General features: G+C 39.5%; 1 protein-coding gene across 2 annotated transcripts; it reads left to right on the forward strand.

Moving 5' to 3' along the window:
* The first annotated feature begins 6,078 nt into the window (after window positions 1–6,078).
* LOC126501720 (putative olfactory receptor 2W6) lies at window positions 6,079–13,383 on the forward strand. 2 transcript variants are annotated; one of them, XM_050142549.1, is made up of 2 exons: window positions 6,079–6,098; window positions 12,459–13,383. In XM_050142549.1, the coding sequence occupies exons 1-2, from the start codon at window positions 6,079–6,081 to the stop codon at window positions 13,381–13,383; spliced, it is 945 nt and encodes a 314-aa protein (XP_049998506.1). The 2 variants fall into 2 exon arrangements, with proteins under 2 accessions (XP_049998506.1, XP_049998507.1); XM_050142550.1 differs by lacking the exon at window positions 6,079–6,098 and having other exon boundaries at window positions 12,451–13,383.
* The last annotated feature ends 4,438 nt before the right edge of the window (window positions 13,384–17,821 follow it).

A 17,821-nucleotide genomic window follows, 5' to 3' on the forward strand; every position in this document is an offset into this window, starting at 1 on the left:
ATTCCCTGACTGAGTGCCTTAGATTCCTTTCACTGACTCAAGCCTTTCTGGATCAGGAGCAACTCTTTGCTGCTCCCCGGCCACCTCCCCGACCCAGAAACCTGGAGGTGGAGGTGGGGGGTGAGGGGAAGGTAGAACTTTACTAACACAGATTATGTCGTAATAGCAACTGCTCTTTAATGCGTTTGAACCCTGGCCTGTCAAAGTGAGCGGTTTTTTTTTTTTTTTTTTTTTTTGGCCTGGGGACAGTTTGGTGGGAAGTCCTCTGTGTGCCAACTCTCTGTGACAGCTGGGCCTCAGACTGCAGCGGAGTGGGTTGGGGTGGGACATGAGAAGTTTTAGCTCATAGATTACAGGCTCACAGGTCAGTGAGGTGTCTTCATGCCTCCCTCCCCTTCCTGGGTGATTGGGGGAATGGAGGCTTTCTGTGTTCTTCAGCGCACTGGTCAAATCCGGTAGGGGATAGCACCGAGGGGACCCTCAAGGGCCCAAAGTTGCACATGGGGGGAAACACAGAGGAAACACTCATGTAGGAGTGTCCAGGCCATCTAAGGCGCCGGGTTTAGGTTTGTATCTGGGAGGAATCCCATCACTGTCAAGGATTTCCCTCCTTAACAATGTACCCTAAGCTCCCTAGGTTCCACTCAATGTTTTTATGGCATATACTTCCTGCCTTAGTTGCGTTTATATTGCGGTGACAGGACACTGTGAACAAGGTAACTGATGAGAGAAAGCATTTAATTTGGGGCTCATGGTTCCAGGGGGTTAGAATCCATGACGGCAATGGCAGTAAGCATAGCTAGAGCAGGAGCTGAGAGCTCACATCTCCACCCACAAGCACAAGGGGAGAGAGAGAAGAGAAAGAGAGCCCATCCTCAGTGACATTAGTGACGCACCTCCTCTTAATCCTTCCCAAAGGGTTCCCCCAATTGGGGACAAAGTGCAGATGAGCCTACGGGGTCCATTCTCCTTTAAACCGCCACTCTTCCTAATCATAAATTAGATGATGAAGTCGTTCATTTCAACAATAATTGATGGGAATCGACTTTTCATCTAGTACATAAATGCATGCTATCATTAACCATTAATATTAGTTCTAGCACCTTTACTCTGATCAGAGTATATCTAGAACTGCTGATCTGTAAATTCTGTACAGCGGTTCCCTTCCGTGTGGTTCCTTTTAATAGTTTCTTCAGTGTAACTTTGGAACTGGGAGAAGGATGATGGGGGGCTCTCAGAAGGCGCCAGCTTCCTAAGTGTGGGCAGCAAACTGCCCAGAGCAGAGGGCACCATCCAGTCAGAGGGAGATAGAACCCAGAGTGCTCAGGTCTGGGGTTCTGGGCGATGTGGGATGTCAGGCAATCACAAGGCACCGCACAGGTGCTTTTCCTAAGGTCATCCCTCTGAGTCCCATCAGACGCTAGTGAGTCGGCTATTAAAAGTGTTTTAGCTGTGCGTTATGGGTGAAGAACCTGTGCAGCATCGGTAATGAGGAAAATCCTTGGCAGTGCTGGGATTCAAACCCACATCCCTAAAGAGGCTGAAACCTTAATCCAGTACTCTAGAACATAGAGTGATATCTTCTTTGTGTTTTATTAATAGAGCTTGCCTGAAAATCGGAGTGCAAAGTTAGCCACACTAGTCAGTCATAGAGGCCAGGCAGTGGTGGCACACACCTTTAATCCCAGCAGCCACACTAATGAGCCATAGAGGCTGGGTGGTGGTGGTGAATGCCTTTAATCCCAGCCCTAGCAAGGAATACAAGACTAGAGGAGACAGGAGCTCAGAGTCTCAGTCTGCAGTCAGTCTGTAGTCACGGTGAGGACAGGGTCATCCAGCTTTGGTAGAGGTAAGACTTCTATGGTGGTCGGCTGCTTTGCTTCTCTGATCTTCAGCTGGAACCCCCTCCCCCCATATCTGTCTCTGGGTTTTTATTACTCATGCTACAAAACCACTTGACCACACTGCCACATTTGCAGGTTTTCCTTCTATTTGCAGCTGTGAGCTCCTGCAGGCCTTCCCCCAGGTCTCCCCAACCTTCTCCATCAGACACCCCATTTGCCAAGTGCAGGAGAACACCAGCAGGATGCAGAAGGGGTGGTGGTCAGATACCCCACTAGGTTGTGAGCTGCCTGTATCTCAGTTTTTCTTTGTATTCTATACAGTTTTTACTGATCAACAATCACTTTTTTTGATCCACCATGTGTGGTGACTGGATGTTCAAGGATTCAGCTCTCACAGTAGACATTAATCCCCACCCCAGAGATTAAGGGGGGGGGCTCAAGAAGTCAGTGATAGACTTCATCTTCTCCATTTCTAGCTGTTTGGCTATAAGTTGGGGGTTCCCACCAGCCCTCCCCAGATTTGATGTTGTTCTGGAATGCCCTATGGAGCTCAGAAACTCACTTATATTTACCAGACAATACAAAGGGTACAACAACCCAGGAGCAGCAAATGTAAGAGGCAGAATGAGGTGCCTGGGACAGAATCCGCTTCGGTATCCTCTTCGGGATGGGCCTCCCTCTCAGCACTCTCCAGTCCGGAAACTCTGAACGCTTCATTCAGAGATTGTTAGAAAGATTCGATCACCTCAACCACAGCAGCTTTATTAACTCAGACTCCAGCCCCTTCTTCTTCCCTATAGCTGAGGGGTAGGGCTGAAAGAACGGGCTGAAACCAAGGCTTGGGCAGTTCCGGTAGCAAGCTCTTGCCTCTAAGCCAATAAGAATAAGAGGCTCTCATTACCAGGAGACTCCATGGTCACCCAGAAAAAACGATAAAAAAAAAATGTTTAAAAAAAATCCCACAAAACATGCAGGAAATCTGGGACATTATGGAAAGACCAAACCTACAAATAATAGGTATAGAGGAATGAAAAGAAACGCAGGTAAAAGGCACAGGAAATATTTTTAGCAAAATCATAGAAAAAAATTTCTCAATTTAAAGAAAGAGATGTTTATTAAGGCATAGAAGACATACACCAAATAGACAGGACCAAAAAGGAAATTCCCTGTGAGACAATAAAAACACTAATTGTACAAAATGAAGAAAGGATTGAAAAGCTTCAAGGGAAAAGGACTGTGTTACATATAAAGCCAGGCCCATTGTAACAGTACCCAGCTTTTCAATGGAGACTCTAAAAGGCAGAAGGGCCTGGACAGATATTTTACAAACTCTCAGATACCACAGATGCCAGCTCAGACTATAAAACTCAACTAAAGTATCAATTACAATAGATGGATAAAGAAAAACCATTTAGCAATTAAAATTTTAAACAATTTCTGTTCATCAGCCTAGAGCTACAGAAAAAACTAGAAGGAAATCTTTAGTTTGAATAATAGGCTAACTATACCCAAATTGGGATCATGGGGACCATGGGAGAGGGTTGAAGGGGAAGGGAGAGGCAGGGAGGGGAGCAGAGAAAAATGTAGAACTCAAAAACAAACAAACAAAAAAACCCAAAAAACTAAGTTCATTCTTTTACCGGTGGACATTCAGTTTTTCCAGTACTATTTGTTTTGTATTCTTTTCCCCAGTGTATATTTTTGGAATCTTCATCAAATATCAGATGGCTGTAATTACATGTACTAATGTTTTTTTTTTTTAATTTTGTTCCACTGGTTTACATATGTATTTTTTTTGCCAGTACCATATTGGTTTTTTTTTTTTTTTTTTGGTTTTTCGAGACAGGGTTTTTCTGTGGCTTTAGAGCCTGTCCTGGAACTAGCTCTGTAGACCAGGCTGGTCTCGAACTCACAGAGATCCGCCTGCCTCAGCCTCCCGAGTGCTGGGATTAAAGGCGTGCGCCACCATCGCCCGGCCCATATTGTTTTATTATTACAGCTCTATGATATACTTGAGATCTATAATATGTGTGGTCTGGAATGGTAATCTCTCCCACATTGGTGTTTTTGCTCAGGATTGTTTTGGCTTTCTGTGAAACTTGTGGTTCCATATGAATTTTAGAATAGCTTTTCTAATTCTGTGAAAAATGAGATGGGGATTTTGATTGGGATTGGGTTTAATCTGCAATGGCTTTTGGTAGAATGGTTATCTTCACAACATTAATTCTACCATCTTCCTTATCTCTTTCTTCAAGATTTAAAGTTTATATTTTTGACATATCTTACCTGCTTGATTTATGCCTAGATATCTCATTTTCTTCAAGGCTGTTGTGACTAGGAGCATGTCCATTATCTATTTCCTACCTCAGTTGTTGGTGGTGTAGAGAAAAGTTACTGATTTTTGTAAGTTGACTCGGTATACTCCCATTTTCCATAAATTGTTGGCCATTTCTAGATGTATTTTTGTCAGATTTTTTTGGACCTTTTTTGTATAATATGTACCAATAAGAGTAGTTTGACTGCTTCTTTTCCTATTTGTATCCCTTTAATTTCCTTCTCTTGTTTTACTGCTCTAACTAGCACACTGAGATAGTGGACAAGCCTGTCTCAATTCCGATTTCGCTGGCATTCCTTCAAGTTTTTATTCACTTAGGATGATGCCGGCTATGGGTTTCTCACATATACCTTTGATTATGTTGAGATATGGTCCCTGTAGTCCCATGAAGCATTTTAATCAGAACAGTATGTTGAATTTAGTTAAAGGCTTTCTCTGTATACATTGAGATGACCAATTGATTTTTGTGTTTGAATCCACCTATGTGATTTATTACATTTGACTTGCATATGTTCAACGATCCTTGTATAATTCCACATTATTATATGGAATAAATCCAGCATGCTCATGGTGGTAATCTTTCTGATGTGTGTCTGCATTCAGTTTCAAGGTTTTTTTTTTTTTTTTAGACAGGGTTTCTCTGTGTACCTTTGAAGCCTGTCCTGGAACTCACTATGTAAGGTTTCAAATATTTTATTGAGGCATTTTGAACCTATGTTCTTCAGGAATATTGGCCTTTAGTTTCTTTTTTTTGTTGTTGTTGTTGTGTATGTATCTAGTTTTGGTATTAGAATAATACTGGCTTCATATAAAGAGTTTGGGATTATTCCCTTTCTGTTTTTTTTTTTTAATAATTCAAGACATATTGATTGTAGATCTTTGGATGTCTGGTAGAATTCTGCTGTAAATCAATCTGGCCTTGGATTTTGTTTTTTTTATCTGGAAGGCTTTTTATTACTATTTCAGTCTATTTACTTGTTATAGGTCTCTTTAGGTTGATAATCTCTTCTTAATTAAATGTGGTGGTTTAGTTGAATCTAGAAATTCATTCATTTCTTTTAGATTTTCCAACTTAATAGAGTAAACATTTTTAAATTATTCCCTTATAATTCTTTGAATTTCTTTGGTGTCTCTTCTGATGTTTCCCTGTTCCTTTCTGACTCTGCTAATTTTGGTCTTCATTATTTATTTTACTTAGTCTGACTAAGGGCCTGCTAATCTCATTTATCTTCTCAAAGAGCCGGCTCTTAGACTTAGACTTATTGATTCTTTGTGTTGTTTTTCTTAGTTTTAGCTTTAAAATTTCTGCTCGGATTTTTAATATTCCTACTGGGTGTGTATGTAATGCTTCTTTCTCTGTCCCACCAGCCAGCTTCCAAACCATGAGATGGAGACGGAGTATTAATTATGAAAGCTCAGCTGATGGCTTTGGCTTGTTTTTAGCTAGCACTTATAACTTAAATTACCCCATTTCCACTAATCTACACACTGCCCTGAAACTTGTTTTCTTCATCTACGTACTGTCCACTCTGCTTTCCTGTTACCTCCATGTCTCTTTACCACAACCACCACCCCTTTTCCCAGCATTCTCTGTGCCTGGAAATCTTGCCTAGCTATTGACCATTCAGTTGTTTTTTTTTTTTTTTATGAAACCAACCAAGTGACACTTCTTCACAGTGTATAAAAGGATTATTTCACAACATTTCCCCTTTTTATTTAAATAAAAAGGAAAAGTACTAACTCTAACACCGTAAAACTATATACAATAAGCACAATTATCAAGTAAGAATTGCATTCACAATATCCAGTTTATTTGTATTTGGCAAATTTATAGAAATTACTCCATTAACTATCTTTCCTTGATGAATCCAGAGTTTTATACCTAATTTACTTTTTGTCATGACTAAAGAAAACTCTAAGTATAACTATCTAGTCTTCAGCCCCACCAAAGACCTCTTCATGTGATAATGCTATAGAAATATAAGCCAGGATGATGCTCTTTGGTCCTGAAGGGATTCAAGCATTAAAGAGGAGTAAGCCCCTAAGAGGCAGGGAAAAGAAAAATAGCCATGCAGGTCAAATAGCCTTCTTGAGTAGACATTAAACTTGCTCACACCACTCCTACAACCTTCTACTTACTTAGTAAGCATTTCCAGAAACCTTGAAGAATTTGCTCTGTAGACCAGGCTGGCCTCAAACTCACAGAGATCCGCCTGCCTCTGCCTCCTGAGTACTGGGGTAAAGGTGTGCACCACCACCTGACTCAGTGCATCTTTTGAATCCCACCTTAAGGTTTCAAAATAACCAGTAATAAAATAAATTACCACAGGAAGACAAAGCAAAAATCATACAAAAGTTATCCCTCACAATTTTTATTTTTACTGTATTTTTCATTTGGGTTCTTTATGAACAAGAAGTTGCTCAAATCAGTGAATGCACGTTAATTAACACCTTTTCTCTGAAGAAACCTTGGTGTCCTGTTTTTTGATCAGTATCCCACAGCACTCCAAGGCTGTAAGTAGTTACCATTTACACCATTTCAACTGGCAACAGTTTAAAATCTATAATGCCATGTGCTGCAGAGTTTGTAGATCAGAAGAATACTCTCTATGTAATAAGTGTAGGGCAAATTGGATAAAAATTTCTTTGGGAAGAATGACCTGTAAAGTTTACTCCTAACTTATTCCATAATCCAGCAGTTCCTATAGTAGGCACAAATACACAAATACTTCGACTGTATGTTCAGTGAGACCTGTATGTAATCATTATGGAACCATTCACATAAGCTGAAAATCATCATGCGTGAATGTCTATTAGCATTGGAATCTATAATAATAACATGCTTACACAATGGACTGTGAATGACAGGTGGACACAGTGTAATGAATCAATCATACAAAAAATGTCAAGCAAAAGATGAAAATACCCCAAAGTGGCATATTTTCTTTGCTTAAATTAAAAGCAAGTAAGTCTAAAAACACATGTTATTTAAACATTCCCATACAAATATAGGATAAGATATATTTTAATTTTTCCAGTGAGTGTGTAATGAACATGATTCATTACCATGACTCTCTTTGAGTCAGATAGGCATGGGAGAGGAGTGGGAAGGCAGAAGGCTCCAAGCTATTGCTAAATTTCCAGTCCTCAAATTGGGGATAGACTCAAGAATTTTTCACCTGTTACTTTAATTCATTAAACAAGAATGATAAAATTCATGCACTAATGATTATGATTATTTCCTAAATATGTTAAGAGGTGAACTATTTTCTGTTCCATAGATGAAACACTTAGATAAGTTCTTCAGTCTGATATCCACTTTAAAATCAATCAAAAACACATTTCAAATATTCTTAATTTTTAAAGATAATGTGATACTTTAATTTTCAATATGGACTTAATACAGTACTATGTATTCAAACCTTTGAAACTAACTTCTTATAATTAATAAAATTTATTTTATTACACTAAAATTCCAATTAAAATGCTATAGTAGATATAAAATATATATTTATAATAAAATTAATAAAATTTTATTTTATGAATAAAAATCTAAAACAAAAAGAAGAAATGAAACCATTGTCTTAAGGGAACCCTTTACAAAATTGGAATTTGGACGGGATTATGACAATAGTTACAGGTTTCCTTAATCACCTCTGTGCAACACCAATCCCCTTGGGCCTAAACCACACCAACACAGTAAGTAGCCTTTAGAGTTGTACACAAGTACTTCTTCACTATAGTCAAGTAGCCTTGGAACACAAAGCAAACAGCACAGTGCCCTCATGCAAAATGTAAGGTGTAATTATGAATAAGAAAATGCAGAAAACAATTTCAAATATTGAACCAAAAATGGTGAGCCAAAACTGATTTACTGATTTTCCATTTTTCAGATCTAACTTTAATCCAACATTCAAATTAAAAGATATTATTACTATTACATCTTAGTCCAACTGTTACCTTTAAGTATGTAGGTCTGTGGGATGGATATAAAGGAAGCTGGTAGCTAACCCAATTTTGTGCCAATTTTGGCACTTTCACATCTTTCTGCGCAAGAACTTTCTCTGCATTATTAATGAAAGGAGAGATCTTCCTAGTGGGCTCACGGGCACATTTGTCTAGAGAAAAGCATGACAACTTCAAGTGCTTCCTGCCTGGAAACCTATTACCATCCTGTCCCCTGGTGAGTATTGTCTGCTGCATCTAACATAAGACCCAGAACCAGATCATAGACAGTATAGGCCTCAGCTGAACATACAAACACAATTCTGAAAGGTGTAGCATATATACATAATATGGACACATTGGAGACATCTTAGGAGAGAGGACTGAAACTCAAGGTCAAGAGTTTGTGTGTTTTGATGTTTCTGAATGGTCTTCAGGCATCAAGAACCTTGCTAAGATTTACTCTGTCACTTAAGCCTCCTCCAAGCATTGAACAAAGCAGGTGCCGTTTGAATAGCAGCAGGTGAAGAAACCAAGAGCTACAAAAGCCGATAGCCTGATGAAGTTCACATGCTAAAAGCAGAGGCAGAGACCTTGGCAGGAGATAGGTTTTCTGAAGCCAGGATCTTAACTCTTTTGACCTGATCCTTTTCTGTTTGGACTTCATATGACAGCAATATACATCTTGGTTTATCATTAATAAACGAACATGTTTTATTAAGATGGTTTCAAAATTTGGTTTCTGTTTTTTCATCAGATCATTATATATATCTATGCCCAGATATGCTTAGTTAATTTATCTTAAAAACTATTGACTATTGTTCCATTAGTAATTGAAACAATATGTTAAATTACTGGAAACTGAAATATGCCAATGACAAATCAGCTTTGTTTTAAAGTGTAGCTGCCACTTTTGACCACCTATGTTTTCAAGTACAGTATTCTAAGCCTTATTTTTAACATTATACTCACTTTCATTAGCTAAATGATGCCCCAAATTTGAGGCCAAAGGCTTACACTGACAAACAGAATGGTTAAAACATGAATGACGCTATGTTTAGGTTACAACATGAAATTACAAAGAGCATTTCTGCTGTGGCATTTATACTAAGAATGCCCAGGGTCTTAAGTGATCCAAACTTTATGAAAATCCAGTAAGATTTACATCTGAAAATACTGACATATGTTTAAGAAAGGCATCCGGATCACAGATGTTCCCAGTTTTCTTCCATAGTGTTGAATTTCTGCAATGTTACTCTCGTCTTTGACTTCATGAATTTGAGGCATGGGTGAACCATGATAGCCCCTGGACAGGGACAAAACAAACTTGAAAATTCTGGTCAGGCAGCCAAAGGAACATGTGATAAAGTGCTCTTCCTGTACAGAGAAATATAAGGGTTTATTTGAAAATAACTTCTAAAGCTAAAAGAAACAAGATGTATTTAATACATCTATCTATCTATCATCTATCTATCTATCTATCTATCTATCTATCTATCTATCTATCTATCTATCTATCTTATCTATCTCTATCTATCTATCATCTATCTATCTATCTATCTATCTATCTATCTATCTATCTATCTATCATCTATCTCTATATATGTATTTATCTCTGTCTCTGTCTCTCTGTCTCTGTCTCTGTCTCTGTCTCTGTCTCTCTCTCTGTCTCTCTCTCTCTCTCTCTCTCTCTCTGTGATATGCACATATTGGTCAAGGAACAATTACCAGGAGTTACTGCTCTCCTTTCACCCTTACGTGGGTTCTAACATAGAATTCAGTCTTCAGACTCACACGATAAGAGCCTTTTAACTGCTGAGCCATATTTCTGGACTTCCAATTTTTGATAAGTCAAATGATCCCATCCACACTTAGTTACTAGACTGGTTATCTACTCAGCATCTTCCTTATTTTGTCATTGTATCTGTCTTATTTATTAATTAAACCACGTTAGATGGGAAGCTATGGCGATTAGACCACTTCTGGTGTTTCTTGTGGAATTAAAAGAGAGAGCTAGTGCCTAGGTTTCACCAAAAAGGAGATTTTGTGCTCCGTGTAACAGGCACCCTAAAGGAAAAGCCAATTTCCCTGCCCCTGAGCTGTTGACTGTTCTTTGAAAAGAACATCTGTGCTGCAGACAGCTGGAGTCAGAACTTCTGAGGTTCGTTTCTACCTTAGAAACCGTGGCATTTTAGTTCTGAACATTCTCCACTTTAAGAAATCCAATGAGCACAGATAATTTGTAACCACAGCATTTCGGGAGCTGACATCAGCTCCTGATCCTGCGGTTTCTCTGAACAGAGCGTGTCTCATACTACAGTTGTGCATACTTTTGTGCACAGAAGAGACGCACATTTGTACATTTTAGAAGCCAGGTTAAAAAAACAAGATGTTTGAGTTTAGCTCTAAACCATGATGTAAAGCCAGTAGCACAGAAGGTGAAAGGGTCAGGGAGAATAGTGCTTATTTAAAAAGACAGATAGTGTGGGTAATCTGTCTTTTTAAAATTAAACCTAAGCTCAGATTCCAGAACTTTCATGAGTATTAATGTTCATAACGTCACACTGAAGAAGGGAATAGTATATTCACTTCACATATGAAGATCTTAGTACTCAAACAGGTAAAATTACTGCCCAAGAGTACAGCTTATGCACAGTTTACAACAGGGATTTAATGTCATGTACATTGCTTGGAATTTATCAGGGGTGGTGGCACATGCCTGCAACCCCACATTTGCAGCACTTGGGAAGTAAAGGCAGAGGGATCCTGAATTCAAGGTCAGCTTGGGCTATAAGAAACTGTCTCAAAAAGCATCCCCCATCAAAAGGAAAAGAAAAAAGTTCATCTAAGTACTATACTTGATTTCCATTGGTATAAAAACATCCTACTAATACAAAAACTTGATATTCAGCTAAATTTATTCTTTTGTACTAAGAAAACTACATCTTCACTCCATATAATCTGTGAATAAAACTTCATTTTTTATAATTAAAATATTTTCATGCTCTAAGATTTATATAACAATGATTTACTTGAGATAATTTATCATCATCTTATTTGAATGAAAATGAGGTTTTATTTTCATGCCCATAAGAACACTACACATATAAGAAACTCTAGATCTGCCGTTCATGGTCAGAGCTCACTGACAAAGGAGATGCTGAATGACTGAACTTTGCATGTGTGTAAGGATATGTCACACTATTCAGAAATAGCAAGGCTCATGAAAGTATTATTCCTTATCTCTTTTCTTTTAGAGGTAACCAGGTGATGGTTTTTCTTAATAGGCTCCAAAGTAGCCAGAAAATCCCCTTGCTACTGAATTTGATAAGGACAGTCATTCTACTGCTTGTTGTATGAACTGTCTCTTGCTGAATCATCAGCCTCGCCTCTTCTGTGGAATGGGTGAGGGACCAGAAGCTGACAGTGGCTATTGCTATGCATTTGTGATTCTGGAACTAGTTCAATGTTTAATCCTGAAATAGATCCATAAAGTTGCGTAGATTATGTAGCATTTTAAAGGTATTCAAAGTGGCACAAAACTCATAAAGGGTAATCATTAGAAAGGTTATTTCTTGAGAAACAAAGGCATACCATCAACGACGACAACAAAAAAGTGTAGCTGTGAACCCTAACATAGATACAGAAAGCATAATGCCTGAGATGCGGAATAGAGAAAAACTCAGAGGAGGAGGAAGAGGTGATGGTGGTGTGACCATGGTAGTTAGAACAGCTGGGAAGTAGGCGTTTGTAAATAAACACAAGAAAAAGGATTATGCTATCACGAGGTGGAGCATATAAAAAGTTAAAACTTTTTGCTTGAAGCTTAGCTTCTTTGATAAAGGAATGCTTTATTATAATCAAGCGATAAATGTCGTAGGGGAAAATTTCAAGATCTTTTCCATTCAAGCAGGGTATAGTGGTTCAAGGCCAGCATAGGTAACACCGCACAGCCCTGAGTCATATACATATACCCACACATGCATACATACTTACACACATATGTACAGCATATGATATCACCTTTATAATTATTACGGCTTTAACACACAATCAAAACACACAGAACTATGGGTGAGGTGATACTGAATATTCTTGCTTTTCAATGATTTCTAATGCACAGGGACTGAGTTCAGTTCAGCACGTTGTAGAATCATTTGGATACAAGCAAGCATGGAGAAGCTCTGGTCATTGACGAATATTTTTAAATATGCTACGATGAGAAGACACACACAGGTGGATGGAGTTTAGATACTCATGACAAAAGACTTTCCATTTTTGGATATGATAGTATTGTTTCCTAGCCTTTCCTGAGGAGCAACGGAAATGAACAGCTCTGGAGAAGACTTCATCCTTCTGGGGTTTTCCAGTCGACCCCAACTGGAGCACATCATCTCTGTCGTTGTCTTCATCTTCTATATTGTGACTCTGGTAGGAAACACGACTATCATTCTAGTGTCCTATCTGGACCCTCAGCTCCATACTCCCATGTATTTCTTCTTATCTAATTTGTCCTTTGTGGACCTCTGCTATACGACGAGCATTGTCCCACAGATGCTGGTAAACCTATGGGGTCCAAAGAAGTCTATCACATACGGAGGGTGTGCACTCCAGTTCTTCTTCGCCCTGGACCTGGGAGCCACAGAATGTCTCCTCTTGGCTGTGATGGCCTACGACCGCTATGCTGCTGTCTGTCAACCTCTCCACTACACAGTTATAATGCACCCTGTTCTTTGCCAGAAGATGGTGCTGTCAGCCTGGCTCGGTGGTCTTGGCAGTGCCTTAATTCTTTGCTCCTTGACTTTGAAGTTGCCAAGGTGTGGGCACCGGGAAGTGGATAACTTTTTCTGTGAAATGCCAGCATTGATCAAGATGGCTTGTGTCTATTCCCGAGTAATTGAGGTCGTTGTGTTTACCCTTGGAGTTATATTCCTTCTAGTGCCTCTATCACTGATCCTCATCTCCTATGGAGTCATTACTCAGGCCGTGATGAAGATCAAGGCAGCAGCAAGGTGGAAAAAGGTCCTGAATACATGTGGTTCCCACCTCACAGTAGTAACCCTGTTTTATGGAACACTCATTTATATGTACATGAAGCCACAGAATACCATATCCCACGAGGAAGGACAGTTTTTTACTCTTTTTTACACCATTGTCACCCCCAGTCTTAACCCTTTGATCTACACTTTAAGAAACAAAGATGTAAAAAGTGCAGTGAAGCGAATTCTAGGAGCAGACAAGCTTTCTGCCAAAATGTGAGGCCAGTGGGAAAAATATCCAGCCAGAATGTGGAGAGCTAAAGAAATAACGGTCCTTGTCACTGGCAGCTTAATCAGTCGATTCAAGACCATCTCCCTGGCAGTCACTTAGTAGCTAGAATTTTGTTTGGCACGATGTTAACTTTCACTATGTTTAAGTTCATGACTATGGATGCAGTGTGAACAGCTACCTCCTGTTCCTACTGTGATGGAGTGTGCGTGTTGAAACTGGGAGCCAAAGTAAACCCTTCCTTCCTTAAGCTGCTTTTGTCAGTAATTTTATCAGATCAATGAGAAAAGCAGTTATTATAAGGCGATATGGAAGTGAGAGAAAGACAGAGAGAGACAGATGCACATACAGAGAGAGAAAGAGAGAGAGAGAGAGAGAGAGAGAGAGAGAGAGAGAGAGAGAGAGAGGAACACAGGAGGAGGTGGCTATGAATGAATATTAAAGCTTTTAACTCTTTCAAAAGAATGCAAGTGCACATAGTGGCCACATGAAAACAAAAAACCATGTCTTATGTTCTTGTTTGTTAACTGGGCTATCCAAAGGCGGCACACATACATCCATTTTTATTGTTGTTACAGAAGGGACACTACCCTACTGGAGCATGGCTCTGCCAGGCCTTGCCCTTCTCCCTCATTCCCTCTGCCTTGCTAAAAACATTCCTAAAGCTAGCTACCAAGAGCTATTCCCTTATTTGGCCACTTCCTCTCCCTGAGGCTGACTACCATGGTCCAGCATTCAGATGTTCCTTTGCCTCACCTAATTCACATGCAAAATTAAAATGAAACACTTCATCCTAGCATGGGGTTTCCCTCTTTACCTTTGTAAACTACTATTTATCTTTGTGATACATTCATCGCCTCTCTATCCAGAGGCTGTCCTTTGTCCCTCTGGGACAAATACTCCTGCCCCTTTCCCTTGACCCCCCCCCCCCAACCCATGTCCTTTACCACTGCATCCTAGCCCATTCTAACACAGACCTCCCCTTCTTCTCCTCTTAAGAATTATACCTGCAATGACATTTGTTGCTGTTTTTCTGCCTGACCCAGAAAGCAGCCATTTTAACTTTTCTTCCCTGTTTAATAAAGGATCTCTTTGTGAAAGCAGGTGTTTAGATGTAATTTGTGTCTAATCCAAGGTCCCCTTCAGTTATTGTTCTACTAACCTGTCACCCCAGGCTTTTAGTACAAAAATAACAGTGGTTCTCAATCTATGGATTGCAACCCCTTTGTGAGTCCCCTATCAGATATTGACATTATGATTCATAACAGTAGCAAAATTACAGTTGTGAAGTAGTAATGAAATAATTTTATGGTTGGGGGTCACCACAATGCAAGGAACTGTATTAAAGGGTCACAGCATTAGGAAGGTTGAGAACCACTGCAATAGACCATTTAGGGTCTATAATTTAGGTCTCTCTTCTTGAAAATTCTCTGAATTTTAAATTCTAAAAGTGAGTTTATGTCAGTTAATCTAAGACACGGTGCATTGCTGATGCTTGCCCTCACCAGCACAGCACCATGGCTGTAGTCCAAGACCTCAGTGCCAACAGTGCACTCCATGAGAATGAATTGCATCAGGTCTCTGCCTGGCCCATAACTGTCCTTGTAAGAAGGCTGTTACCTTCTGTCCCTGTTCATAGTTTTTAAATCTCTGAGATACAGTTTGGTCTGAGTGACTGCCTTCAGAGTTGTTAGGGTAAGAGCCTGGGCACTGGTTCAGTCATTAATTGATCAATTAGAGAAACAACAGTGAAAAACAAAAGATTTGTATGATCTGAAGTGAAAGCACAGAGTCTGAAGCAGCAATCTAATGAGTCTGCATGGGTTGCTGACTCTATTGCCTGCTCCTGAGACCCTTTTCCTCCTACCAGGTTGCCTTGTCCAATCCTGATATTTTTTTGTTTACCTAGTTTTATTGCATCTTATTATGCTGAGTTCTGTTGATGTCCCTGGGAGGCCTGCTGTTTTCTGAAGGGAAGTGGAGGAGGAGATCTGGGGGAGAGGGAAAGGGAGGAATTGGGAGGAGAGGAGGGTGGGGGAACTGCACTTGGGGTGCATTATATGAAAGATTAAAAAAAGAAACAGTAGTGCAAAGCAGGTGAAGCAGATTCAATATGGCCACGCTAGGAAATGAAACAAAGAGGCCAAGTGACAACCACCCATGCCTATCTTTCTGTCAGTAGTGTGGGGTTTAGTTTTAAATAGAGGGCAAGTGGCATGCGTAACTAAAGCAGTCCTGGTCAGGGTGTGGTACCATCCAACTTTATTGCCACTGCTTCTTTCTCTTACAGTCATTTAGACGAAAAATAAACAGAGAAACATCAGAATTAAATGATATCATATATTGAAAAAAACTTAACAGATATATTCAAAATATCCCACCCAAACATGAACATACAAACACACACACCATAACAAATTCAGAAAATTGAAACAATTTTAGGTATTATATTTGATCAAATGCAATAAAACTTAAAAATAAATAGCAAAAAGTCTAATAAGTTCACAAACTTCTGAAAATTAAACAACTCATTACTAAATGATGAACGTGTTAAAGACAAAACCAAGAAGGAAAATAAAATTTCCTGAAAATAAACAAAAATGAAAATACAACACAACCAAACCTCTGGACCACACTAAAATCAGGGAAATCCATAGTTCTAAGTACCTACATTGAAACATCAGAGAGAGTGTAGATCAATGAATAATTTAATTCAAAGAACAAACCAAACCAAATTCAGTAAGATGGCAAAAAAATAATAAAAATCAGAACATAACTGAATGAAATGGAAACAAAGAAAATAATACAAAGAATCAACAAATCTAAGAGCTGGTTCTTTGAGAAGATAAATTAGATCTTGGCCCATGTAACAAAAATAAAGAAAGAGGGGATCCAATGAACAGAATCAGAAATGAACAAGGTAATAGTACAGCAGACACCAAAGAAATTTAGAATATCATGAATGAATACTTAAAAAAACCTGTTCTTGGGGCTGGAGAGATGGCTCAATGGTTAAGAGCACTGACTGCTCTTCCAGAGGTCCTCACTTCAATTCCCAGCAACCACAGGGTGGCTCACAACCATCGGTATCTGGTGCCCTCTTCTGTGCGCAAGCATATATGCAGGCAAAATGTTGGATACATAACTAACTAAATAAACAAATCTTAAAAAGAAAAACTCCATTAAAAAAACCCACCTGTTCTCCATTAAATTGGAGAACCTAAAAGAAATTATACTATTCTTGTTATGCTAACTTGGCACAAGCTAGGGGCTTTTAGGAAGGAGGAATCCTGATTGAGAAAATGCTTCCATAACCCTGACCTGTAGGCAAGTCTGTAGTGTATTTTCTTGGTTGATGATTGGTGTGGGAGAACCCAGCTCATGTGGGTGATGTCACCACTGGACAGGACATTCTAGAAAATATAAGAATACGAACTGAGGGAGGCAGGAGGAGCAAGCCAGTAAGCAGCATTCTTCCATAGCCTCTACTCAATTCCTGCCTCCAGGTTCCAGGCCTGAGTCCCTGCCTTGACTTCCTTTAATGATGAACTGTGATGTGGCAGTGTAAACCAAAAATAAACACTTTCCTCACCAAGTTGCTTTTGATCATGATGTTTATCATACCAATAGAAACCCTAATAGAAATTGATACCAGACTATATGGGATTTTGGTGTGAAAGACATGTGATCATGTAATCTTTTGGAGAATTATGGTAACATTTGAACTTTGGTCTAGAAAAACCATTCAGTGCTCAGATCTCAGAGGGCTATTCTATGGGAGCTTGGAAGATAAGACTGTTGAGAGTGATGTCTGGTTTTTGAAGTTTCAGAGGGAAGCAATGACTCTATCGTGGCCATATGTCCGATATTTCGAATTAACAGTCTGCTGTTCTGGTCAGGTGTGATTCTTTAAGAATCAGCCAGGATTAACAAGGACAGAACCAATAAAGTGAAGCTTTTACTTTGCTGCTACAATTGATGCTGGGTAGCTAGAGCTGATAAATTAGCAGTGATTAAGAAGACACCAGTACCATTGAAGTGAAATTTTCTGGGATGTATTTCCTCAGGTCAGTGCACAGAAGCTGTTCGGAGGGGCAGAGGCTGCATCCTATGCCAGAAGTCAAACTTGCTAATCGGCAAGAATCTCCCAGATGGTACTGGTTTTGAAGGCATGACGTGGCCATGGAGAGCAGCTGAGGTTTGGCGCCATGAGAGGTTAGGAGAGGACATGGTTGAATATGCAGTCTTAGCTAAAGTAGATGCCCCAGGACTGAAGAGGTCATGGGGAGAAGCTGAGGCTTGGTGCCATGTAGCAATGCCAGACTCCCTGAAGAGAGTCCAGAAAAGGCCATTGGTGAAGATGCAGTGTAGTTCTAGTGGCAAACCCAACATTTTGGAGATGCCAGTACCATAAGACAACCACCAAGGA

The sequence above is a fragment of the Alexandromys fortis genome, unplaced genomic scaffold, assembly GCF_014885135.2.
Source record: "Alexandromys fortis isolate MF-2015 unplaced genomic scaffold, M_Fortis_MF-2015_v1.1 scaffold_5, whole genome shotgun sequence".
Taxonomy (NCBI): Eukaryota; Metazoa; Chordata; class Mammalia; order Rodentia; family Cricetidae; genus Alexandromys; species Alexandromys fortis.